The sequence below is a fragment of the Eptesicus fuscus genome, chromosome 20 (assembly GCF_027574615.1).
Source record: "Eptesicus fuscus isolate TK198812 chromosome 20, DD_ASM_mEF_20220401, whole genome shotgun sequence".
In the NCBI taxonomy this organism is placed as follows: Eukaryota; Metazoa; Chordata; class Mammalia; order Chiroptera; family Vespertilionidae; genus Eptesicus; species Eptesicus fuscus.
This window is the reverse complement of record NC_072492.1, coordinates 20,436,658-20,462,162: the sequence shown is the minus strand read 5'-3', so window position 1 is coordinate 20,462,162 and position 25,505 is coordinate 20,436,658. Positions and strand designations below refer to the sequence as shown.

At 38.6% G+C, this 25,505-nt stretch overlaps 3 protein-coding genes across 4 annotated transcripts in view; 2 read left to right on the top strand and 1 right to left on the bottom strand.

The window, feature by feature from the left end:
- NF1 (neurofibromin 1) overlaps window positions 1–25,505 on the bottom strand; it is a 237,669-nt gene that overhangs the window by 37,745 nt on the left and 174,419 nt on the right. For both annotated transcript variants that reach the window (XM_008147785.3, XM_008147786.3), the window contains 2 exons: window positions 3,763–4,195; window positions 2,620–2,960 (listed from right to left, as the gene is read on the bottom strand). In XM_008147785.3, the coding sequence (XP_008146007.1) occupies window positions 2,620–2,960; window positions 3,763–4,195 (774 nt within the window). The remainder of the gene's footprint in view (window positions 1–2,619; window positions 2,961–3,762; window positions 4,196–25,505) is intronic.
- On the top strand, window positions 8,196–12,077 carry EVI2A (ecotropic viral integration site 2A). The gene is made up of 2 exons (XM_008147906.3): window positions 8,196–8,257; window positions 10,592–12,077. Exon 2 carries the CDS (start codon window positions 10,613–10,615, stop codon window positions 11,309–11,311), a length of 699 nt encoding a protein of 232 aa, XP_008146128.3. The 5' UTR covers window positions 8,196–8,257; window positions 10,592–10,612; the 3' UTR covers window positions 11,312–12,077.
- Window positions 15,190–24,494, top strand: EVI2B (ecotropic viral integration site 2B). The gene is made up of 2 exons (XM_028154842.2): window positions 15,190–15,288; window positions 23,015–24,494. Exon 2 carries the CDS (start codon window positions 23,037–23,039, stop codon window positions 24,384–24,386), a length of 1,350 nt encoding a protein of 449 aa, XP_028010643.2. The 5' UTR covers window positions 15,190–15,288; window positions 23,015–23,036; the 3' UTR covers window positions 24,387–24,494.

Below are 25,505 nucleotides of genomic sequence, written 5' to 3'. Positions count from 1 at the left end.
TTTTTCTCTCCTATAGAGCAAAAGAAATGGTTTGATTGCTCAGTAATTTTCAGGTTTTCCTTACCTCTGAACTTTCATCATACTAATATATTTATGCAATAGACACACAGGGAGGAAAAAGCTGCTAAAGTTTAAGTCTGCCAGAAGGCATTTTCTCTGGCATGACATGCTTCGGCAAAAAGCAGAAGCTGTCACCGTGCTGTTTTTCACAGGAGAAGAATACAGGTTTACCAAGCAAATGATTTTTAAAAGATTGTTAAGTAGCACTCTTGGATGAGGAACTTTGAATTAGATATTAAAGGCATACACATAGCTCCATTTTCCCAAAATGAGAATATTAAGATTATTGTTTCTAAGTTTATTTATCTCTTACTAACTCCTAGGAATTCTGAGCTATATCATTTTGATATTGACTACTCTGCATATTTCTTTTTCTTTTTTTAGCATATTTTTATTGATTTCAGAGAGGAAGGGAGGAGAAAGAGATAGAAACATCAATGATGAGAGAGAATCACTGATTGGCTGCCTCCTGCACGACCCCTACTGGGGTCGAGCCCACAACCCGGGCATGTGTCCCTGACCGTAATCGAACCGGGGACCCTTCAGTCCACAGGCCGACGCTCTATCCACTGAGCCAAACCGGCTAGGGCTACTCTCTGCATATTTCAACAGCAATAAAGAACTAAGGTCCTGGCCCTGGCCAGGTAGCTCAGCTGATTAGAGCGTCATCCGGATACACCAAGGTTGCCGGTTTGATCCCTGGTCAGGGCATATACAAGAAACAACCAATAAATGCATAAATAAGTGGAACAAAGTGATATTTCTCTCTCTCTCCCTCCCTCTCTCTTTCTAAAATAAAAGAAACTGGGGTCCCTCAACTTGGGCGTAGGTGTCAGACTTCTCTGAGATAATAAGAGCAAAGAATACACAAAGTCTTGTGTATAATTTCTGAGAGTTCATGGACCCCCATGAGACCCACCCACGTAAAGAAATCTTGATATTTTTCCATTTTAAATAGGTAGATCTGGAATCCTAAAAGGTCCACTTATAAAACCTGGGCTATGTTATATCCTAGGGAAGATTTTCTGAAGCTAAGAATTTATATATATAAAAACCTTGACAGTCTCAAGAGACTTGGGAGAAAAAATTATCCTAACATGAAATGGAGATTGGAAAAGAGGAAGGAGTACAAAGAGACACACACAGGGTTGGAGGAGTAGGAGGGTGGGGAAGTTGGGAGGAAATAATATTTACTAAGCACAAAGTATTTGCTAGGGGCTATATTATACTATGTGACATACTATTAAACATTTATAAGTATACTAGAGGCCCAGTGCACGAAATCGTGCACTCGGGGGTGGGTGGGGTGGGTCCCCTCAGCCCGGCCTGTGCCTTCTTGCAGTCTGGGAGCCCTCAGGGGATGTCCGAATGTCGGCTTAGTGGGCCTAAGCTGGCAGCTGGACATCCTTAGTGCTGCCATAGAGGCGGGAGAGGCTACCGCTGCTGCACTTGCCAGCCATGAGCCCGGCTTCTGGCTGAGCAGCATTCCCCCTGTGGGAACACACTGAACACCAGGGGGCAGCTCCTGCATTGAGCTTCTGCCCCCCGGTGGTCAGTGAGCATCACAGCAACCGGTTGTTCTACCATTCAGTCAATTTGCATATTAGCCTTTTATTATATAGGATAAGGACGACATTGTTACTTTATTTTAAAAATGAGGAAACTTGAGCTCAGGTTCAGTCCTTTGCCTAAAGTCATACATAATAGATCTATATTTAAACCAAATCTACTGAGCCCTAGCTAATTTGGCTCAGTGGATAGAGCATCGGCCTATGGACTGAAGGATCCTGGGTTTGATTCCCATCAAGGGCACATGCCCACGTTGTGGGTTCGATCCCCAGTGTGGGCTGTGCAGGAGGCAGCCGATTCTCTCTCATCATTGATGTTTCTATCTCTCTCTCCCTCTCCCTTCCTTTCTGAAATCAATAAATATATATTAAAAAAATAAATAAACCAAATCTACTGACTCCATAGACCATGCTCTTTTCTGATTTGTGTCCAGATTATTAAGCCTAAACAGAATCAATTATCTCTGCTCAGATGACATCTATATTTATTTTAAGATTTCTTTCAAGAATTTTGTTAAATGTCACATAGATGGAAAATATGCAACAATGTTATTATTGGAGTTATTGAACATTAAGCCTTCCTTTGCAAACAATGATAATCAAATTTAACTGCGAGGGACCTTAATAGTGATATATGTTGAACATGGGAAAACTTAATTAGAATACTCAGAGGAGGGAAACTTAATTTAGGAGTAGACTTAATAAAAAACAAATTTCGGGGAAAACCCCCAAAAACTGCTACGTTGTCTGTTGCGGATGAAAGTTTCCTGGACAAAGAACATATATTGGTTTAGTGTGAATCACCCCATTTGGAATTCCACAGTTCATGTGAATACGCCACAGCTTGATGAGGTCATGCTGGTTAACCAACACAGCATACCTCCCAGTTTACAGTATTAGGGTAGAGGCTGCTTTAACAGCTTACTAAATGGTTCATTTTAAAAGCAATAAACCCTGAATAAAGTTGAAGTGAATTTTTAAAATAACTTACCGTAAACTAGGATCTGAACTGCCTAAATTAAGTAATGCGATATTGAGCAGCGTCCCAGGGACATCTTTTGGCCGAATCTTGGTGTGCTGGGGGATAGAATCCGGCTGCGACAGCTCCCAGCGCGTCCGGATGTGAATGATAGACTGGACAATGGCATCACACTCCTGGTGCATGAAGGTGAGCGGTGTGCCCTGGTTTGCAATGGTTAAGGTGAACTGGTTCTCATCCACTAGGCAGATTTCTTCAATTTCCGAAGCATAATAGATATCATTGAGAAAGACGGACTGCCCCAGGACTTTTGTTCGCTCTGCTGAGGTTACCTGAACAGCAGTAGAACCAACCTGGAAAGTGATGGTGAGGGGGTGGAGTGAAGAAGAATTAAATTCCATTATGCTGAATTGTAAGAGGCCCCAAACCAACCAACCAACCAAAATATTATGTTTGCCATATAAGAAAGAGTTACCACCATTACATATTCAAATCATTATTGTAACAAATGCTCTCAAAGAGACTAAAAACACCAGAAAAAATTAATTTGTTTTTAAAAAGAGGTCAAGAATACTATAGACACGCCGAAACCGGTTTGGCTCAGTGGATAGAGCGTCGGCCTGCGGACTCCAGGGTCCCAGGTTTGATTCCGGTCAAGGGCATGTACCTTGGTTGCGGGCACATCCCCAGTAGGGGGTGTGCAAGAGGCAGCTGATCGATGTTTCTCTCTCATCGATGTTTCTAACTCTCTATCCCTCTCTCTTCCTCTCTGTAAAAAATCAATAAAATAGATTTTAAAAAAAAAGAATACTATAGACAATTACTGATTTTATCCTGAAAGTTCATGTTCCTTATTCTGCAAAAAGCATGCCATATTCAGAATTCTCACTAGATAATTTCCACACATTTGTGCCATCTGACTGATACAGAGCAAATTGCCTTCTCTACAACACTCGCCTGCCTCCAACCCAACCTAGAACAGAACTAAGTGTACACATCTTGTATCATCCACAGGACTCCATGAAGACAGAAAGCTTAGTTCTCTCTCTGGACTTACTTTACATTTGTTACAGTACCACAGGGACACGTAGGAAGGCCAGCATACAGTCTGGTTAGTCAAGAAAGGCGGCGAAGCTAACACAGAGTGACACTTACTTTGATAGAAACCTTGGTGTCTTTGTGAGCCAGCCTGAGAGCATTGTGGAACACCTTCAGGTCCTCTTCTAACGCCAAGGTGGCAGCGGGTAGCTTCTGCTGTTCGTGCTCTATGTGCTCAGCCAGTTTCCCAGGACAGTCTATGAAAATGAGCCTTTTGCTACCTTTGAGGCCTGTCAGCAGCCGCTCGTGATACTTGGTGTACTCCCTGACCCAGGAGTTACAGTTATAGATATAAACTGCAGAGACATTGTCATAAGCAAAGCCAGGAAAAACAACAAACCACTTAGAGAGAAAGTCCGTTTTAAAGCGATTGCTCGGCCCAGTATGGGTAAGGTCCACTACAATTTCATATGGCTTTGCATAATATGGCTTTAAAGTCAGCAAGACGTGGTATATTAGCAAATCACCATTGATTTGACCAGTTTTGAACCTAAGGAAGATGACCAAAAAAAAAAAGACACAGATTGTTAACAGAGTTCTGAATAGATACATAGATGCTACTATTTTATTACTTTATTTTCTGATTAGCTTTCTAGAGAAAACTAACAATAATACAAAAATTATACAAAGTTTAGATCCTTTTATTAATCCTAACCCAAGGATATGTTTGGATGTGTGTGTGTTTTTTTAAAATATATTTTATTGATATTTTACAGAGAGGAAGGGAGAGAGATAGAGAGTTAGAAACACTGATGAGAGAGAAACATCAATCAGCTGCCTCCTGCAGATCCCCTACTGGAGATGTACCTGCAACCAAAGTACATGCCCTTGACCAGAATCGAACCTGGGACCCTTCAGTCCGCAGGCCGACGCTCTATCCACTGAGCCAAACCAGTTAGGGCTGGATATGTTTTTATTGACTATCAAAAAAGAGGAAGAGAGGGAGGAAGTGGGAGGGAGGGAGGAAGGAAGTGTGAGAGGGAGAGAGAGAGAGAACATTGATGTGAGAGAGAAATAGCGACTGGTTGCTCCTGTGTATGCCTCAACCAGGGATCAAAGTCACAACCTAGGTGCACGGGATGATGCTCCAACCATCTGAGCCACCTGGTCAGGGCTGGATCCTTTTTCTAAATCAGTTGTTCTTTAGACATTGAGAAATAATGCTGAGGTAAAACAGAAGGGACAAATCTCCAATTCGAAAACTTGGAGCAATGTCAGTAACAACAAACTTGTCCATCACAGTCAATCAAGGAAGAGGGCAGTGAACATTGGTTAGTTGCCTCCAGGCCCACCAAACTTCCCAGGTGAACAGTCTGGGTGGGAATGACCCACTTGGAGCCCTAGAGTGAACTGAATAGTTTTGTGAACTCATTTATCCTATCTTGGCCAGAGAGAATGGTTCAGTCGTGATATGACTCAAATTAGGACAACCAGAGCCAAAGAGGCCCAATTCAGACATTGCAGTTTAAACTGCTGGAAATTTAGACTTATAAACAAGGGGACACAGAGCCCTGGGAGTTGTTAGCTCATATCTTGAGATCTGAAGAAAAGCATGCCTAAAACTGAAGATACGGAGCAGAGAAATAAAGAAACTGGGGCCCTGGCCTTTCATTTGAGTCCTAGATAAAGCCTCTCCTGGGATCAAATTTATCCCTGGACTATTCAGTTGTATGAGCCAATAAGTTCCATTTTTTTACAAAAAATTAAGCCAACCATATTAGGTTATATGTTGCTTATACTAAAAATAATGCTAAACAATGTGAACAGCCAAGTTCAGGACTAACAGAAAGCCCTGAAGAACACAGTACTAGAATTTCAATCAAAACAACCTATATGAACTTTGGCCCAATGTTCCATACTTGATGACTCTGGTAGTACTACTACAATCTAGGCTAAGATGAATATCCTCACCTCAGAGCTTTTAATCTTGTTGGAAGGAAGTAAGATAAAAATGGGACAAGTTATATGATTTTGAAATAAAAGAGGCCAGCTAGTGTATCTCAGTGGTTGAGCATCAATCTGTGAACCAGTAGGTCACAGTTCGATTCCTGGTTAGGGCACATGCCAGGGTTTTGGGCTCGATCCCCAGCAGGGGCCCTGCAGGAGGCAGCTAATCAATGATTCTCTCTCATCACTGATGTTTCCAACTCTCTCTCCCTTCCTCTCTGAAATCAATAAAAATATATTTCAAAAAATTAAAAACATCAAGATCAAAGAAAAGGTATGAGGTACTATATAATCAATTATCAAAGGAACTGCACAGAAAAATAGTGCTATTAAGTTCAGAAGAGGGAAAGGTCAATACAAACTGGGCAGTCAGTGAAAGCTACTTAGAAGGCACACCAGCTGACGTGGATGGGAGGAACTTCAAACTCAACAAGAGGAGGGACTGGCAGACCTCATGGAGAGAGGTAAAGAGGAAAAGAGACAGGTAACTAGGAATGTTGAGGCCAACAGTCAGCTAGTTTAGCTAGAATGGAGGATTCACACAGAGAAGTTTTAAAAGATAAAGTTGGAAAAATACATAACAGCTAAATTGTGAAGGGACCAAAATTGTTCACCTAAGGGGCTCAGGTTTTCTCCTAAGAGCTCAGTATTCTTCAGAGTGTCACACCAGCATGAGAATCAGCTGCGGTGCCTGATAAAAAATGCAGGTTCCTGGTCTCAGCCCAGACCTACTAGTACATATAAATCTATGAAGTGGGGCCTGGCAGTTTTCACTGTATTTAAAAAACCCCTCTCATCTGATGTTTATTTGTATGAACATTTCTGAACAATTGCTGTAGGTGTTAAGGAGTTATTCAACTCTATTTTTTGAAAGAAAGGGGTGATATGATCAAAGGAAGTAATATACAAAATATATAAAGGAGTCAGGGCTAGTAAAAAAGATATTGTAGTACTCTAGATAGCCTACCTAATAATAGACAAATATGCAAATTGACCGCACCTTCGCTACGCACACCAGCCAAGCCACGCCCACCAACCAATCAGGACAAGTATGCAAATTGCCCCAACCAAGATGGTGGTTAATTTGCATATCAAGACAGCATAGAAAGAAGCCAAGAGCTGCAGAAGGGAGCAAAGTTGCGGAGAAGCAAGCAAGCTGGGGGGGAGGAGAAGGGAGGAGAGCAGGCAGGCTGGCGGAGAAGGGAGAAAAGCAGGCAGGCTGGCGGAGAAGGGAGAAAAGCAGGCGGGCTGGCAGAGAAGGCGGGGCGGGGGAGAAGGGAGGAGAGCAGGAGGGGCGGGGTAGAGTGCAGCAGGAAACCCTATTGCAGGATTCTTCCTGCAACGGGAATGCTAGTGGCCTAATAAGGATATAAAATACAGTCATGCGCCACTTAACGATATAGGGAAACGTTCGATTTTGTCGTTGTGCAAACATCAGAGTGCACTTACACAAACCTAGATGGTATGGCCTAATACTGTAATTGTATGAGCTATATTTTTATATGACTGGCAGTGCTGTAGGTCTGTTTACACCAGCATCACCACAAACACGTGAGTAATGTGTTGTGCTATGATGTTACCATGGCTACTAGTGGCAATAGAAATTTATCAGCTCCATTATGTATTTTAATGGGATCACCATTGTATATGTGACCTGTCATTATGTGGCTCAAGACTGTACTATGGTGATCATAAAAAAGAAACTTATCTAAGAATATAAAGAAAGAATCAACATTGTCTTAGGTCAGATCAGGGCTATAAGAAAGGACTTGAATTAAAAGGACTTGCTATATAACAAGCCTCTGAGATGACAAAGAATGTTGCTATCATGAACAAAAACAAAGAGATCATGAGGGGGCAGCCACTTATGGGAGAAAAATGAGGTGATGAAAGGACATTTGAGGAGGAAGGAGAGAAAGAGAAGGGGGGAGCGGAGAGAGACAGAGACAGACAGAGAGACTATGTTTGTGTGTGTGTATACACACTAAACCACACAAAAACATGTTCTGACCTATATAATCTAAATTTACTACGTACTTTCTCAAATCGTTGCAGTTCCATAATTTGAGATGTGGGTTATGTATATCACTGTTTCTATTATTTGACCAATACCTCAGGTCTCCAAACTCATTTATCAAATCAATCTGTGCATACAAATAAAATTTTTAGAGATGATTTTAATGCTGCAGGGAAAATGCCATTTCATCTTCTTTGGAATGATACTAATATGTCATCCAAAAGCATGTAAAGCAGGCATAAAAGACATTAAGAGGAAAACCCTCCCTGCCCTGTAGGCGGGATTTGTTCCACAAAGCCTCCTGTCATGCCAGTGGCCAACTAGACAAGTTAGAGATTCTGGTGTTTTTTTCCCCTGTGACATGTGCTTTAGTTGCAGAGAAAAGGAAATGTGTCATCATCTGTGGTTTGGTTCGAAAAGTGGAAAGCTAGCTGTACATGCCCTTTTTTGCTTCAGATTTACTTTAACATTCATATTTCTCCAAGTCTGTTCTGCTTTATATTACTTGCAAGCTGTGCTTAAAGACAAGAAAAGAAGTGGCTTATTAAAATAAGGTTATAATCAGATTTTGGCCAACCATTTTGCAAGGTAGGTAATAAATAAATGGCTTTTCTTATGCCTTTTACTTATAACTTTGTACAGATTTGTGTTTGAGGAAGTGCTTCAAATAGTACCTAAGACTCTTACTAACAAAGTAAAATCGTAAGTGATGGAAAATATATGCTGTTTTTTTCTGTCCTATTAGGTAAAACTTAAGTTAGAAATGAGAAAGATTTATTATCACTATAGAGTTTTAAATTAGAATAAGGAAGGATCTGAGTTTAAACTCTACAGTCAATTGGAAAGTTTGGTTATGAAAAAAAGCTTAACAAAAGAAAATTTCTTATTATTAATGCTTAGGCATTATACATGTTATTGAAAATGACCAGAGATTAAACACACACACACACACACACACACACACACACACACACACACTTTTGATTTAAATTAGGGCTATAGAGACAGTCCTCTATCCTTGGGAACCTGTAAGGATAAGAGAAAGTCTCATTTTGTTAACAGTTTGTTTATTTGGGGATGACAGCACATCTGGCTGAAGACAATCAACAGCAGGCCCATTATCCATCCCGTGGTAAGCACTGTTAAATGTGTGCGAACGCTAGGATGCGTACTACATTGTTAACAAACTAATGAGACAATAACAACCCACTTTATATTATTTTACCATCTATGCAGATGGCCAGTCTAGTATAAAAGGATAGAAATTGCTTGCTAACCCAATTTAAAGTATTTCTCTGTGAAAGAATCATAAAGATTTATACCATTCAACTTAAAAATGAAGCTGAACATTATTATGTAGAAGTCAATGCAACATATCTTTCACTGTTTATTAAAGGTCATAATCCAAAAAGTAATCTTAATTCTAGAGCACATAAAAGTTTTTTCCTCCCTACTATTAATAGGTGATAATATTTCAGAGGCTAATTTCCAGTTAGCATCATTTATTATAAGCTACTTCTTATAAACTACTTCTTATAAAACTGTGAAACTGACTAGCAGTAGCACCTATGTTGCTTAGGAGTTGGGTCAGAAATGAAGAATTTTAGGTCCCTCCTAGATCTATGGAATCAAAGCTGCATTAAAAAAGGAGAATAATCTAGTTTTTTTCTAGTTCTCTTAAATGAATGCTAACAATAAAACAGTGTCATAAAAGTAAGCTCCAACAAATTGGAATATTATTATAAAAGAGATAGTTCAATAATGGTGGTAAGTCTTTCTGGTTTACCAGTCCCTGAACAGATATACCAGTTCTATTTAAATCATCAATTCTATGGTGGATAATGAGAATTAGAACAGTCTTGTCCCCTCTTTGTACTGGCTCCCAGGGAGCTCAGAGTCAAAACTGAAATGCAACCTTTTTACTTATATGCTGAGATGCTTACCATCTGCCTTGACTTCTCACTTCAGTCTAAAATCCCATGATCCTGAGGCTCTATTTCTTTTTATTTTATTGTATATGTTATTTTTTAAAAATTATGTCAAAATGTTCACAGAAAAAATGCTAGGCATAAATAATATTAAAAAGTCAATAACTTTAATGGAGGGATGAGGATACATATGTAATACCTTAATCAATAAAGAAATTTTTTAAAAAGTGAATAACTTTTGTTAAACTTTTGAGATTATTCAGAAGAGTTCTGCCTCTTTTTCTTATAATGCCAGATTTTTAGGCTGAGAAAACTGACATGCCTTTGGCCTTTGCTTTCAGAAAGCCACAGTCAGTCAGGGGATCTAGAGGTGAAAAGAGAGAACCACCACCATAAAATTGCTTTCACAAATCCTGGGGATATATTTCTAAGTACCAGCTTTATTCTAAGCTTCAAGATAAATACCCAAGAAGGAAAAAAAAAAAATACCCACCCTCAACTCCTATTTGAAGTCCATTTTCTTTTGGTTGCTACCACATTTCCCCTTTCCTGACCAGGAAAAAAAAAGCTACTTGCATTTTATTTTCATGCATGAAGCAAAATGCCTAAGGCCACATTTCTCCTTTACTATAAAGACTGATGACACATTTGTTAGAAGGTGGGGAGTTTCTGCAAAAAAGGATCCTTAAATGGGGGAGGAATCAAAAAAAAAAAAAAAGCAGAAGTATATGACTCAAAGCTGAAGTCTAGCATGCTTTAAGAGGGAGAAAATATAAAACCATGGTATTCAATTAAAAGAAGAACAGAAATAAAAATTGTTTCTTTATATACAGCCTAATAGAAAAAAATACTGGTTGAGAAGGAATTGCAAATGTTAGGCATGAGTTTGCCGCTTACTTGTAACATATCAGCTGTCTATCTTTTAATGCAATTACCAAAATCAGAAACAATAACTCTTTTACAAATTCTCAAATTATATTTCTATCCCCAACAGGTTACCCGCATTATCACGGACATGAAACACACAGGTCATTATCTGTATCTTGCCTTTCTGATGACAACAGTTTTTTCTTTGTCTCCTGGAACAAGAACAAACTATACCCATCTGGGGGCTAACAACACTACTGTTCGGGTTCCAGATATTCAAAATAAGATAGGCAGAAATCAAAATGAAAACAGTAACACAAACTCTACAACTCCTAAAGTAGATAAAAGGAGCAATTCTACAAACATGCCTGAAATGGCAGCATCGCCTCACATCACATCTTTCACCCCTAAATCTGAACTGGAGCTTTATACACCTTCGGTTGCTAGGAACAGTGCTCCGACATTACAGAGCATCGAAAACACAAGCAAAAGTCACAGTGAAATTTTCAAAAAAGAAGTCTGTGAGGAAAACAACAACAAAATGGCTATGCTGGTTTGCTTAATTATAATTGCAGTGCTTTTTCTTATCTGCACCCTTCTATTTCTATCCACGGTAATTCTGGCAAACAAAGTCTCATCTCTCAGACGATCAAAACAAGCAGGCAAGCGCCAGCCTCGAAGCAATGGCGATTTTCTGGCAAGCAGCGGTCTATGGCCTGCTGAATCAGACACTTGGAACAGAGCAAAACAGCTCACAGGGCCCAACCTAATGATGCAATCTGCTGGAGTGCTCACAGCTACAAGGGAAAAAAAAGATGAAGAAGGAACTGGAAAACTCACTAACTAACAGATGCTTTAGTGAAGAAAAATGCAAAGTAGCAATGGGAAATGTTAGGAAGTAAAAATGAAATCAGTTTGATATTTAATGTCAACATGTTGGTCTGATGGTCTAAAATTTTACACTACAGGCCTTGCAATTCAGAATTAAGCAGGTGAGAAGGGGAGAAGTATGCCTGCTTACTTAATTACTTAAACTGTGTTCTTCTGTCCTGACACTGAATATTTTAAAAAGCAAATAATAAAACAACCAAAAATGTAAGGAAGATTTTAAAGAGAAACTGAAGAAACTAATAGAAGTAGAAGTTGACAATTAAATATTTCTTGTTCAGCAAAAGTAGTTAGATGATCTTTGAATATAAGTAAACTTTGAATAGTTTTACTGTGTCCTTAGAGGCAAATATATGCTTCAACATCTAATAGAATTCAAATTCCTAACTGTATAGTTTAATGGTACCTTCTTTGCTAAATGTGACAAAATCCATACCAGCTCTTAAATCAACACAGCTAATTTTGTGCTAGATGTTTTCATCTTTATATATGACACACATAAAGAAAATGTTTTTCTACTATAAATATTTAATTAAAACTTTTAATTTTGTATAATAAATTAAGACTTTGTTAGAATAAAACTGACTATGTATATTTGCATTCACTTTACTATCTGAGAGAACACATGTAAAGCACAATTGAAACAGATGAGATTATGGCCACAATAGAAGACTCCCTATAAATGTAAAGCATATCTTACTGCTTAAGTGTAACATATCTCTATCTACACTAATAAAAGAGAAACATGCAAATTGACAATACCACCACAGCGCCCATCAGCCAATCAGAAGTGTGTATGCAAATTAATCCAACAAGATGGTGGGTTAATTTGCATATGCAGGTGCAGGGCGGCTGGGCGGGGCAGGATGCCTGCTATGAGGAGGAGGGCGGGAGGCAGAGGGAGCTACAGGAGTGGCGCTCCAGCAGGGAGTGAGGATTTGCAGGCTCCCAGGCGGCCAGGAGCGAAGCCAGGAGAAGGAAGGCCTATTCTTACACGAATCTTTGTGCAACAGGCCTCTAGGTCTATAAATATTGCTCTTTGGATTATTTGTAGCAAATATCCAAAAGTTGATTTATTTTTTCAACTTCAAGGATGCCAAGTGGCCTAATAAAGGGCCAATTTCATTTTTTTTACTATCAATGGGATATAAGAAAAAAAAAAGGTGTGTATGTGTGTGTTAATTTGGATAACAGGCTTCTTTTGGTAAATATTTAGCCTTTAAAAATATGTTTTTATTGATTTTTTTTTTTTAGAGAGGAAGGGAAGGGAGAGAGAGAGAAACATCAATGTGAGAAACACTGATCAGTTTTCTCCTGTACACACCCTGACCAGGGACCAAACCCAAAATGGGCATCTGCCCTGACTGGGAATCAAACTGGCAACCTTTTGTTGCACAGGACAATGCTCAACCAATTGAACCACACTGGCCAGAGCATGTTTAACATTTTAAGAAACTGCATTCAAGTAAAATAATGACTTACATTTAAGTAAATACTTCTATCTTCAATTAAACATATTACAAAAGTTGGTTTGAGAGATTTCCCAACTATCTACTGAACTTGACAGAGGGCATACTAATTAAATACCAGGCCACATTTTAAAAATCACATTCCTTATTGATCATTTATTTTGGGCAATATGCTAGCCATTTAGGAAAATATTTTACATATTTTGTATAACCACAATCTTACTCTCCCTTCTTGACAATTCTCATCCTGGTTGTGTATCAGAATCACCTGGAGTTTAAAAAATTCGCCAATGCCTATTCCCACCCCCTCCTTCTGATTCAATTGGAATGGGGTGAGCTGCAGGCATTGGTAATTTCTGCGTAACTCCCTAGGTAGTCCTGCTCTTGGTCAAATTCACTTCTTACAAGTTCCATGGTGCCAATGATCTAGGTTACATCTTAAAATGAGAAGGGGAAAATAGAGCATTGATTTTATTATCAATGTATTACCATTTGTCAACAAAGTTCATTCCCTAAATAATAAATCATATCTAAATGTCAATGAAGTCCAAAGGAAAGCAAGAGAATACTCATGCCAAGCATGGTGACAGGAAGGAGGCTAAATTTTGAGGGGTAAAAGGGACCAGATTGAAATGAAACTGGGCAGAGCTCTGGTTTTTTAAAAACTTGAGATTGTGTACTGGAATACATAGTGATAACACAAAGCACTCCTTGAATCAAGTATCATATATAAATATTTGCAGGAAATTAAAATAATTTAGTGGGTTTTAAAAATAAGAAATTAGCTAGGCAACCAATATTCAATATACAGGCCAAACATTTTCTCACAATACAAGAAAGCTTCTACTGCAGGATTACTTAAAATTCACTACTCCTACCTTGGCTATTAAACTTGTACCCTCAGACTGATACCATCCAATGATAGCTTATGAACAAACAGAAGTAGCTCCTTTCCAAACTTGGCAATGTCTAAAAATGAGAGGTTAAGCTATGTTTTGAGTTCAAATGTTATAAGTTATTTCTGGACAAAGACACTTTTGTTTTCTATCCCTGGGTATTATGAGCCACACACTTAATTTAGGGATTTTAAATTAGTGAATCAAAAGGTTATAGCATTTTGATTATATTCTGCTCTATAGTAGGACCCCTCAAACATTTTTTGTACAAAGTAGTAAGTCCTTTGCAGTTGAGAATTGGGTCTTAATAATCTGTGTTCCTCTGCAGTGACCAGGGGAAAGCAGGGCATGGTTTAACACTTACTGTTTGTTTTTACTGTAACACGTGCTATGGTAGGCACTTTACGTTTATTTAATCCCATAATAAATGTAAAAATTAGAAATTATGATCTCCATTTTTCAGATGAGGAAACAGGCTAGAAGGTGACCTGGCCAAATAAATTTTTATTGAGACAGACTCATACTTTTTTCAATATACTTTGCTCAGTTAACTTACTTAAAAAGTGATTCTGAATTTATTTTTCCATGGAGAAGTACCTACTTTGTAAATAATCAAAGAGTTGTGGACTTGAACTCAAATACCATTTAATTGCTCTGACTGGTTTTTCCCCGTGGTTAGAGCATTGGCCCTGGAACCAAAAGGGTTGTGGGTTTGATTCCTAGTCAAGGGCACGTACTTGGGTTGCAGGTTTGCTCCCCCGGCTCTGGTCAGGGTGGCTGCAGGAAGCAACCAATCGATGTGTCTCTCTCATATTGATGTTTCTCTCTTTCTCTCTCTGCCCCCTCCATTCCACTCTCTCTAAATATCTCTCCAAAAAATAATTTTGGGTGAGGCTTTAAAAAAATCATTTAGTAAAGTATTTGGTCAAAAAAATTGGATCATACTTTTACCTGGGCTTTGCCTAAATTATGCATGAGGAAATAACATTAACATTTACTGTTACCTACTGCGAGACATTTGTATATGCTCTGTTATCTTATTTAATCCCCACAACAACCCAGGAAGAGAAATATTCCTCCAGAGGAGGAAGTGGTGATACAGAAGTGCAGTCACTTGCCTAAGGTCATACAAGTAAACAGAATTCATCATTCACATCTTACGAAAGAAATCTCACTGTGGGTGATAACCTAACTGGCAGTTTTTCCTTAGAACATACAATTGGCTCTCCAAAGCTCTATTCTAAATATTTAAATCATAGAATCACAGTACTAGAGAGCCTCAAGTGTTTACTTACAAACATTAATTAAAAGCACTCAAATCAAGTAGCTCCAAAATGGGTTTTAAAATAAGTTCTATTAAAGTAGTATAATTCTTAGTCATTTTGTGGCTTATTGCGCTTCCGGAACCAACTATTGATAAACTTCCTCTTTTTCTACAGAAACCATTTCAGTTTGCTAGAGGACCATTTTTAATCTAAATGGAACCACCCCTTTTGCTTTCTTAGCCAAATCACCAAAATGTCCAGTTAGAACAAGAATTTAGCATCCTGCAAAAGAAGTTAACAGCTGAGGTAAGAAAAATTTCACACAGGCAATTTGGTTTGATCTTTGTTTTATTTAAATCTTATTTTTAAAACTAAAACGACAGTAGTGTTTTAAACGTAAACTCTGCTAGTCTAAAGGCATCTATAATAGGTTTTGTGATTTTTGTTGTGTGGAATTAAAAAATATTGAGTGTTGAGCTTGCCTTTAAGAAAAAAATTCACCTAGGTTTGCATAATATAAAATTTCACCTAGGTTTTGCTAACCTTAGTTCCATAGTTAAAAGAAATAAACTATAGCCCAGGCAGATAAACCTAACGGCTAGAAATAAAACTAGAATCCATGGGTTATGACTGAATTTATAACCCCATAATACCAGTTAAAAATTCTGATTTACTTTCTATAAAATTTTCCTGTACATAATGTAACTCATAGATTTAAATTATTTTTATTTTTTAATCTCCTTTAGTTTCCATAGTCACCTTCACTTAATTTATAAAGAAGCCAATGGAATATAGATGAGGTACCTGTTTATCATTATGATATATGTTTTACTTTTTATACAAATATAATTTATATTTAAGAATGATAACATGAAAATATTACATTAAAAATTATGACATGAAAATATTTTTAAAGTTCACTAAGACAAAACTGTTATGATAAAATGTATCATCTATATATTTATGTCATATTATCTGCAACGTTAGTAAACAGTGTAAAACAGATACAGAAAAAACACCCAGAGTAAACAATAGAAAATTGCTAATATGCATAAAAAATGCCTACTCTATCAGTAAACTGAGAAATTAAAGTGAATATCCTGCAAAGAGTTTACATAGACTTACAATATCATGGAATAATAAATTCATAGTAGATGATACCTTATATCAGCATTTCATAAATACTTATGGCTCACATTTATAGAAGTCCATTTTGGATTTCTTCTATGTAACTATTACAAAAGTTAGAAAATAAAGATTCTAATCTCTTTTTTAGGTAAGACTTGTGCTTATATTTTTAAAGGGTCAGTCCTAAATTTAGAGTTTAATAGTACTTGGGTTTTTCAACTAATTCCAATATAATCCTATTTAGAAGGAAATTATAAATTCTGAATAAGTTTAAATGTTAAATATAAATCTAATCCTTTTAATGTCTAATTTTTAAAAATCATGTCAAATATGACAGCTTATATATGTAAACATTCAAAACTTCAAAACTCCCATATCTAATTTTAGTAGCTCTTTTCCTACCCTTTATACAAGGCTACCTCCATAAGTTACTTACATACCTGTTCCCAGAGAGCTCACATCTCATTTCTTCATAAAGCATTTGTTTCATAATTTTACTATGAAAAGCAGTGCATCATATATAGTGACATGTCATAGAAGGAAAGGGTTCTGGTATAAGACTGATATGGTTTCTGTATGAATGCCACTACTTAGAGCTGTGACACTTCGGCAAATTACCCAACTTCTCTGCTGTCTCAGTATCTTTATCTGGAAGATAACACTACATTGCTCAGTAAAACATCAAAGTGCCTAGCATATTATTATTGATAAAAGATGGCCATCAAATACTTCCTATCATAGTGCAAGGTTAATTTCCCTTTCCGCTCTTCCTGAAGATATCGATTTGTTGTTTTATTCCTATTATGGTTTCATAACTTCACTAGTTGATGTTACACTACTAATAATTTTAAACTATTTTATCTATATTGTTAACTTATCAAAATAACTAAAACTCAGATACTATTTTTGATACTGTACACTTACACTTGCCTTTCTGTCTAGGCTATGCTCTTCAAATCTGATTCCCTTGAAAAGACAATGACATATTTCTTGGATGTCCAACTTAACAGCATTAATTTTAAATGCTGGACCCTTTATATACTACTATGTATTATACTTTTTAGTGTATGTCTAATATATGACTCCTGCTTTCCTGGAACTGCAATTTAAAATGCTTAGATAAGCCTTGTCTCTGAGCTAGAAAAAAGCCACAGTTTCTTCACAATTATACCCACTATTTCTTTTTTAAAGTTCTGCTCACTCTTTTCTGAACTATTCTAAATTGTGTAGAATTCTATCACAGATTCAAGCATCCTGACATAGCATACCCTAGGAGGGTAGACAACTAATTGAAGCATGGGAAATAGAATTTGGTTTTAATATTATCATAGAATAATAAACTTTGGTTTTAATCTCTATATACAAAAGCCTAAGCAACCGGCTGACCAGCAGATGATAGCTAGGACGTGCACTGACCACCAAGGAGCAGTTGCTAAATGCAGGAGTGGAAACTATAGGCATGGAAACATGGAACAGACTGATGAATCTCAGAGGGAAGGGGGGAGGGAGGAGGACAGGAAGAGATTAACCAAAGATCTTATATACATACTAGAGGCCCAGTGCACAGATTTGGGCACTGGTGGAGTCCCTCGGCCTGGCCTGCGCCCTCTTGAAATCCAGGACTCCTTGGGGGATGTTGGAGAGCCGGTTTTGGCCCAATCCCCGCAGGCCAGGCCAAGGGACCCCACCAATGCATGAATCTGTGCACCAGGTCTCTAGTCCTATCTAATAAAGAGGGAATATGCTAATTGACCCTCAAGCCGTCACAAAGATGGTGGCGCCTACAGCCAATGAGGAAATATGCTAATTGACTACCCCACCCTCAAAGATGGCGGCACCCATAGCCACAAGATGGCCCAGTCCCCTCAGCCCCACTGGGGTGGCAGGCGCGTGGCAAGGCCAGACCCAGCCTCAGGTGAGCCTGGCCGCTCCGTGCGCCTGCCTCTAGAGTCCCCCAGTCCCCTCAGCCCCCAGGGCTGCCTGAGGCTCAGGTAACCAGGGCTGGCCGTGGCAGCAGCCGAGGTGTGATGGGGCGTCATCTTCCCCTGATCGCTGGGTGGCCTCCTGCCCCTGAGGGCTCCCAGACTGTGAGAGGGGGCAGGCTGGGCTGAGGGACCCCCCCACTCCAGTGCATGAATTTTCATGCACCGGGCCTCTGGTATTATCATGGCTTAAATGATAAATGAAAAATACATATACTGAAGGTCCTATGATCTTCCTACTGACAAAAGAGGCTATGAACCTATCAAAACTGATCTTATAAACTAAACTGTGTTTATAATTATGATTCCTGTTTGGGTTCTTTCCTTCCCTAATGCACCCTTTTTTTTTTAACTAATTGAAAAGAGGAACCATGTGGGTTTTTAAAAAAATTTTAAGCAAAGTGACAAAAGAGAGAATATTTTTGACTGAAGACAATTCATGGACTGTATTTCTGTTGCTTCAGATGGCATTTTTTCAACACTAAACGGAAACTTTGAAGAATAACATCTGTTGATGAGGCCTTTTCTTGGCAGGTGGGTGGAAATCTGTAAGAATAGCGGGTAGGAAATGATAACCATCTAGAGGTGATTCAAATACCCAAATTCATGAAAAAAATTTCTAATTTTTTTTACTGTTAAACCTTTAGTGCCTGGTCAGTGTGGCTCAGTGGTCGAGTGTCAATCCAGGAACCAAGAGATTTCAGGTTGAGGTACATTTGGGGTTGGCCATGCAGGAGGCAGCCAATCAATGATGATTCTCTTTCACTGATGTTTCTATTTCTGTATCCCTCCCCCTTCCTTTCTCTCTAAAAATCAATAAAAACATATTCTTAAAAAATTTATTTTTAAAAAGCCTTTAGTAAAATGGATAAAATGCAGAAGTTAGTAACTTGGATCTCACTTTCTTTGCTTACGTTCTGGTATAAGTATAAATAAATAGTGAAAAAGTTAAATGAAAGGAAACCAACTTTACTGGGCTCCTAAAATACATGGCAACCTCTTGTAAAAGAATCAAAATATAAAAACAATGCAGTTTAGGGTGGAAGAGAAAGAGCATATGCTTTGAAATCAGATGATCTTGGGTACAAATTGCCAGTCTGCTACCATTAGTGATATAACATTGGGCAAATTGTTTAACACATTTGAATTTGTTTCTTTATCTATAAATCAAAGATTTTTCTATCTTCTACATAGTTATTTAAAGGTTAAATGAAATAAAGTATGTAAAACACCTGAGATAGTACAGCACATAGTATGTTCTAGATAAGTATTTTTCTTTGTATCTTTCTGCCTTCTTCAAGGTTCTTTATAATCTTATTTGAGGGAGTGAGGATAATAAAAAGAAAATGTGAAAAGGTAATAAAATAAACACAATTATTTAAGAAATTAGAAGTATAAGTGAAGTTAATAAATGAAGAATTATTTAAGGAACCATAAAGACAACAGGAACTAGGGAGGTTCAAGGAATGACTAATTTCTCTGGGCTGTGGTCAGTCACAGAGAACTTGGTTTCAGAAGGGGAATTTAAGCTGAGGTCTAGATGAGGACAGGTTCAGATAGGCAGTCAGAAGGGGGAAAAGGCTGGGTTTGAAAAAAGAACACACTCTAAGCAGGTGAAAACAGCATAATTAACAGTGTCTGTTTAGGAAACAAAGTGTGTGTTCAGAAAGTACATCAGACGGGAAAGAGGTGCATTTAGAGGCTGTATGAGGACTTCAGTTAAGGGATATGAGTTGGTACTGGTTAAGCTCAGGCCAGAAGGAAGAAAACTCAGTAGAGAATTTTATGTTGATAGCAATGGGGAATCACAAGCAAGGGAGAAGTAACCTGCCTGGCCATATGTGCTTTTAAGATTAATTCATCAGCAGTGAGCAGGAGAGTTTAAAGAAGAAATATTTTTAAATTTAGGCTGGAAGTATTAGAGAGAAAATAAAGACTGTACAGGAAAAAATCATTTTTTCTATGAAAACAGGATAATTTGTCATCATTGTGTACCAAGTAATAGAGAAGTAAGCAATGAAAACTACTCAAATACACTGAAATCTACTTATTTGCAAAAGTTGAGGTTGCCCCTCTTCTCCTTTTATTGTACCTTGTACAGAACATCAAATCCCTTTCAGATTGGCCTATGAATCATAGAAAAACCATAGTTTCTAATCTTATACACTGAGATCTAACACACTGAGACTCCCCCCCCCCCACGCCACCCTATGTTAAAAAATAACTAAATAGTTACCACTGTGATTAATGAGTGTGAAACAAGAATATCACACACAGAACATAGTCTTACTATAACTCCTCACTTTAGGGATAAGACAATTGAGAACAGGACCGATTAAGTGGCTAATTCTTATGGTTGGATAGGAAGTTAGGTGACAGAAGAAGAACTGGAATTTAACTTTTCAAATTTAAGCATCTGCCACATCTTACAAATAGCCCTAGCTGCCAAATGTATACATGCAAACGTATACATGCCTTCTTTTCCCATGCCTGGATGTTGTTCCCCCACATGTAATATTTTATTTGCTTAGTTACATATCTTTCAAGATTCAGTTCAAGTTTTACTTCTCTGAGAAACCTTCCCTAAAGCCTTCCCAGGCTAGATTGGTTCTTTTGTGTATCTCCTGCATATCTTTATGAGAAAACTCATCAAATTATTGTAATTATTTATTATTGCTTGTTTTTACAACTAAAATCGTTCCCCCACTCTACCTTCTAAACTTAGAAGAGGGCCTGACAAAAAGATGATGTTTATCAATAAGTGAATGAAAGCAGCAGCAGGACTCCTTTACCAACTGTGTAAAACTGACTCATCCAGATTCAAAGCTCACTTTAGGATTTTGAGCCATGGACTCTGAGCTGAATCCTTTAAAAATATGAGGTCCTAACATAAAATTTATAGTGCTAAACACTGATAATGTTGCAAAGATTACTCATAAAATAGACTCTGTGCATAAGAAACGTACACAGGTATTACCATTAAAAATAGAGAAGTTGGGAGAGTCAGTTTTGAGATGAAGAGGTATTCTGTTGTAAATGTTGAATTTGCTGATAGTGGGATTTATTCATGGAAATGTCCATCAACAAGTCATATAAATGGAACTGGAATTAAGGAGATTTGGGCTGGATGTGCATGTTTGGGAGTTTTGGCATAAAGGACAGAGCTGAAATCTTACAGACTCAGGATTAAAGAAAAGTAGATAACATGAGGACTGACTATCAAGTGCCAATATTTAGGAGACAAGAGAAAAACAGGAGCTAGTGAGATTAACACAAAAGGAAGACTATTATACAGAACTCTTTGAATAGTAGTGAAGGAATAGTCAGTTAAGAAAAATATGGTCAAGAGGGGAAAAAAGAGAGAGAAAGAAAAGATCTTTGGATAAAATAATAGATGGTTTCTGGTATCCTTCAAGGCAGCATGATCAATGTACTTCAAATGGCAGAGAGGAAAAATAGGGAGTACATGGGACTGGCATACAGAGCCTATGTATTTGAGAAGTTTGTGAAATGAAGGATTGTAATGTAATGAAGCAAGGCCAAGTACAAATCTTATAAAACAACTAGAGGCCCGGTGCATGAAATTCGTGCACGGAGGGGGGTTGTCCCTCAGCCCAGCCTGTACCCTCTCCAATCTGGGACCCCTCGAGGGATGTCCGACTGCCCATTTAGGCCCGATCCAATGGGATCGGGCCTAAATGGGCAGTCGGACATCCCTCTCACAATTCAGGACTGCTGGCTCCCAACTGCTTGCCTGCCTGCCTGCCTTCCTGATTGCCCCTAACCGCTTCTGCCTGCCAGCCTGATCACCCCCTAACCACTCGGCTGCCAGCCTGTTTGCCCCCAACTTCCCTCATCTGCCGGCCTGGTCACTCCTAACTGCCCTCTCCTGCGGGGTTGATCACCTCCAACTGCCCTCCCTTGCAGGCTTGGTCCCTCTCAACTGCCCTCCCTTGCAGGCCTGGTCCTTCTCAACTGCTCTCTCCTGCTGGCCATCTGTGGTGGCCATCTTGTGTCCACATGGGGGCAAAATCTTTGACCACATGGGGGCAGCTATATTGTGTGTTGCAGTGATGATCAATCTGTATATTACTCTTTTATTAGATAGGATAGAGGCCTGGTACAGGGGTGGGGGCCAGCTGGTTTGCCCTGAAGGGCGTCCCAGATCAGGTGGGGGTTCCCTTGGGGTGTGGGGCGGCCTGAGCAAGGGGCCTGTGGTGGTTTGCAGGCTGGCCACGCCCCCTAGCAACCCAAGTGGAGGCCCTGGTATCTGGAATTTATTTTTCTTCTACAATTGAAACTTTGTAGCTTGGAGCAGAGCCAAGCCTGGGGCTCCCTCTGAGGCCCGCAGCCATTTGTGTTGGGGTTATAATTGAAACTTTGTTGCCTTAAGCGGGTGAGCCTGGCCAGGGTGTGCGGAAAGCTTTGCTTCTCCTGTTGCCGGCGGCAACCCTGGCCTGCTCTCTCAAGCTCCATTCTGCCGCCATTTGTTTGAATTTGTTTACCTTCTATAATTGAAACTTTGTAACTTGAGTGGAGGCTTAGGCCTGGCAAGGGCAGGCGGAAAGCTTGGCTTCCTCTGTTACCTAGGAGACCTTGCTCTCTGTGGCTGTAGCCATCTTGGTTTGGGTTAATTTGCATGCTCGCTCTGATTGGATGGTGGGCGTGGCTTGTGGGTGTGTCGGAGGTATGGTCAATTTGCATATTTGTCTATTATTAGAGAGGATTAAGAGAAAGCACTGCTTATAAGATCTAAATGTTATATGGTAAGTTAGAGTATATTCAAGAGTTGTTTACACTAGCCTTTAGTGTATCAAGTCTAAGATAGGAATAATAAATACTTACCAGGTACCTAGCTACTTTATGCCAGACTTCAAATGAGACCTAATTGTCTGTCTTTTTTCTTTTCATTATAAAACTAGTGATAAAAAGGAAACATTCTAAATGGATCCCAAATATTTCATCTTAATTTTGTTTTGTGGATACCTGAACAATACATTTTCCTCAGAGACAAATGCAAATGCAACAGAGTCGCAACCACAGTCTACTTTATTTAGATCATCAATGCCACATGTCTTGGCTAATTCTCAAAACACAACAGGGAACCCTTTGGGTCAATCAACACAACGCAAAGACATTTCTTCTGGACAATCAACTGCCGAAGTTGCTGCTGGACAAACAACAGCAGTTGGTGTTGGTAAACCAGCAGCACATACTTCTGCTGGACAACCACTTACCTATAACATCACCAGAAAACCAACACCAACGGCCAACACCACCTCCCAACAAACAGCACAACCTGTGTTCACCTCCGGCAGACAGCTACCAACATCCGCCCATACTTCTATCAGACAAACGCCACCATTTGTCTATCGATCCACTCAACGACCATCATCTGTTCACACCTCTGCTAGAAAACCAGTACCACCGACTACTCAAAATCTATCCATACAACCAACACCAGCTGTCAAAAATTTACCTAGGATTACACCAGGATTCATCCCAGAAGATACTGGTAACACACAAATACCACATAAAAGCAATTCTAATTCAACAGCTGCCATAATAGTTGGTGTAATTCTGGTTTCTATGTTGGTAGCTATTATCATGATTGTACTGTGCAAATGCTTGAGAAAACCCGTTTTAAATGACCAAAATTGGGCAGGCAGATCTCCATTCGCTGATGGTGAAACCCCTGATATATGTTTGGATAACATCAGAGAAAATGAAGTATCCACAAAACGTACATCAATTATTTCACTTATGGCCTGGAAACCAGGCAAAAGCACACTTTTAGCAGATGACTTAGAAATTAAGTTGTTTGAATCAAGTGAAAACATTGACGATTCCAACAACCTCAAAACAGAGAAAATAAAAGATCAAGGAAATGGTACATCCGAGGATAGTGCTGGTGGATCAACAATTGGCACTGCCGTTTCTTCTTCAGATGACGCAGATCTGCCTCCTCCTCCTCCCCTTCTTGATTTGGAAGGACAAGAGAGTAACACATCTGACAAACCCACAATGACAACTGTATCTCCTCTTCCAAATGATTCCACCAATCTCCCACCATCTCTGGACTGTCTCAGTCAAGTATGTGAAGATCATAATTCTGAGTACCAGCAGTCACTTCCGCCTCCCCTTGACTCACCTAACTTGCCCCTGCCACCAGATTTGATGAAAACCCTGGAAGATTCCAACAATGAGAGTCAATGTCAGGAGTTATCTATTCTTCCTAACTCTGAGCAAGATCTCAATGAATCCCTGCCACCCCCACCTGCAGAACTGTTATAAATATCACAGCTTATTAGCTGATTTTTCATCCTTTTCAAAGGACTCTCTATCTTTCGTTTTTCTTCATGTGATGAAAGATATTAAATGGCAACTGATAGCCAATTTTGATTTTTATTCAGGAACTACTTGAAATCTGCTAAGCCCATGTGCATAGGTAAAACTTACTTTCTATATATATATATATATATATATATATATATATATATATAAAAACAGTGATCTATTGACTGGCTATATAGCCTCTAACTTTAATGTAGAATATATTTTACATATGTGGATGGTATATGTGTCAATAACTTAACCCTACGTATACTTGGTATCACCCAATAGTTTTCCCCCCTGTGAAAAGCTATGTATCAAGTTACCTTGAATAAATAAAATTTTATTATTCCATTTCAAAGTTTGAGGTGAAGGAAAGGAAAAATTAAATACATACTCCAAGTTTTAAACAAAATTCCAAATTTTAAATTAATACCTCCAGTATTAAAATAAATATTCTAAGTTCATGGGGATGAGTGATTAAAATGCATGTTTAAAAATGGAGAAATTTCCTTTCTCTATTTCTCACTGTAAATAATAAAGCAAACACACTAAAATATCAAATTTGGGGGTTGGGGGCATTTACTCTGGAAAAAAATTGGGCATGCACCATAAAATGTAGACATTTTCCTGTCTTATTGGGGGAGCACAAATTTTGAAACTAGCCTCTTTATATGCCTGAAGAACTCAAACAAAATGAAATTTTACAAAGAAAACAAAAACACTTCTATGGCTTCATTTCAAATTTGGATGATTTTTCCCAAGAAAAACAGATTGTATTGAAATACAGATGGTTCTCAACTTTCATTAAATTATACTTGACATTTAAGCACCATACATTTAAACTCTTTAACCACCATTCTTGTGCAGAATTTCTTCTTTTATCTATTACCAGACGAGTGATAAATCTGAGTTATCAGAGTAGGAATGAACTCAATCTTTGTCAAAGGTGGAGTGTGTTTATGGGCCTACCCAATGCAGATGTCAGCCAGGGCCCGCAATAGAGCTCCATTGCCCAACAAGCATATATTCACTCTCCTTACCTCCCTAACTCCTGGGGGAAACAGTGACTTAGAATGA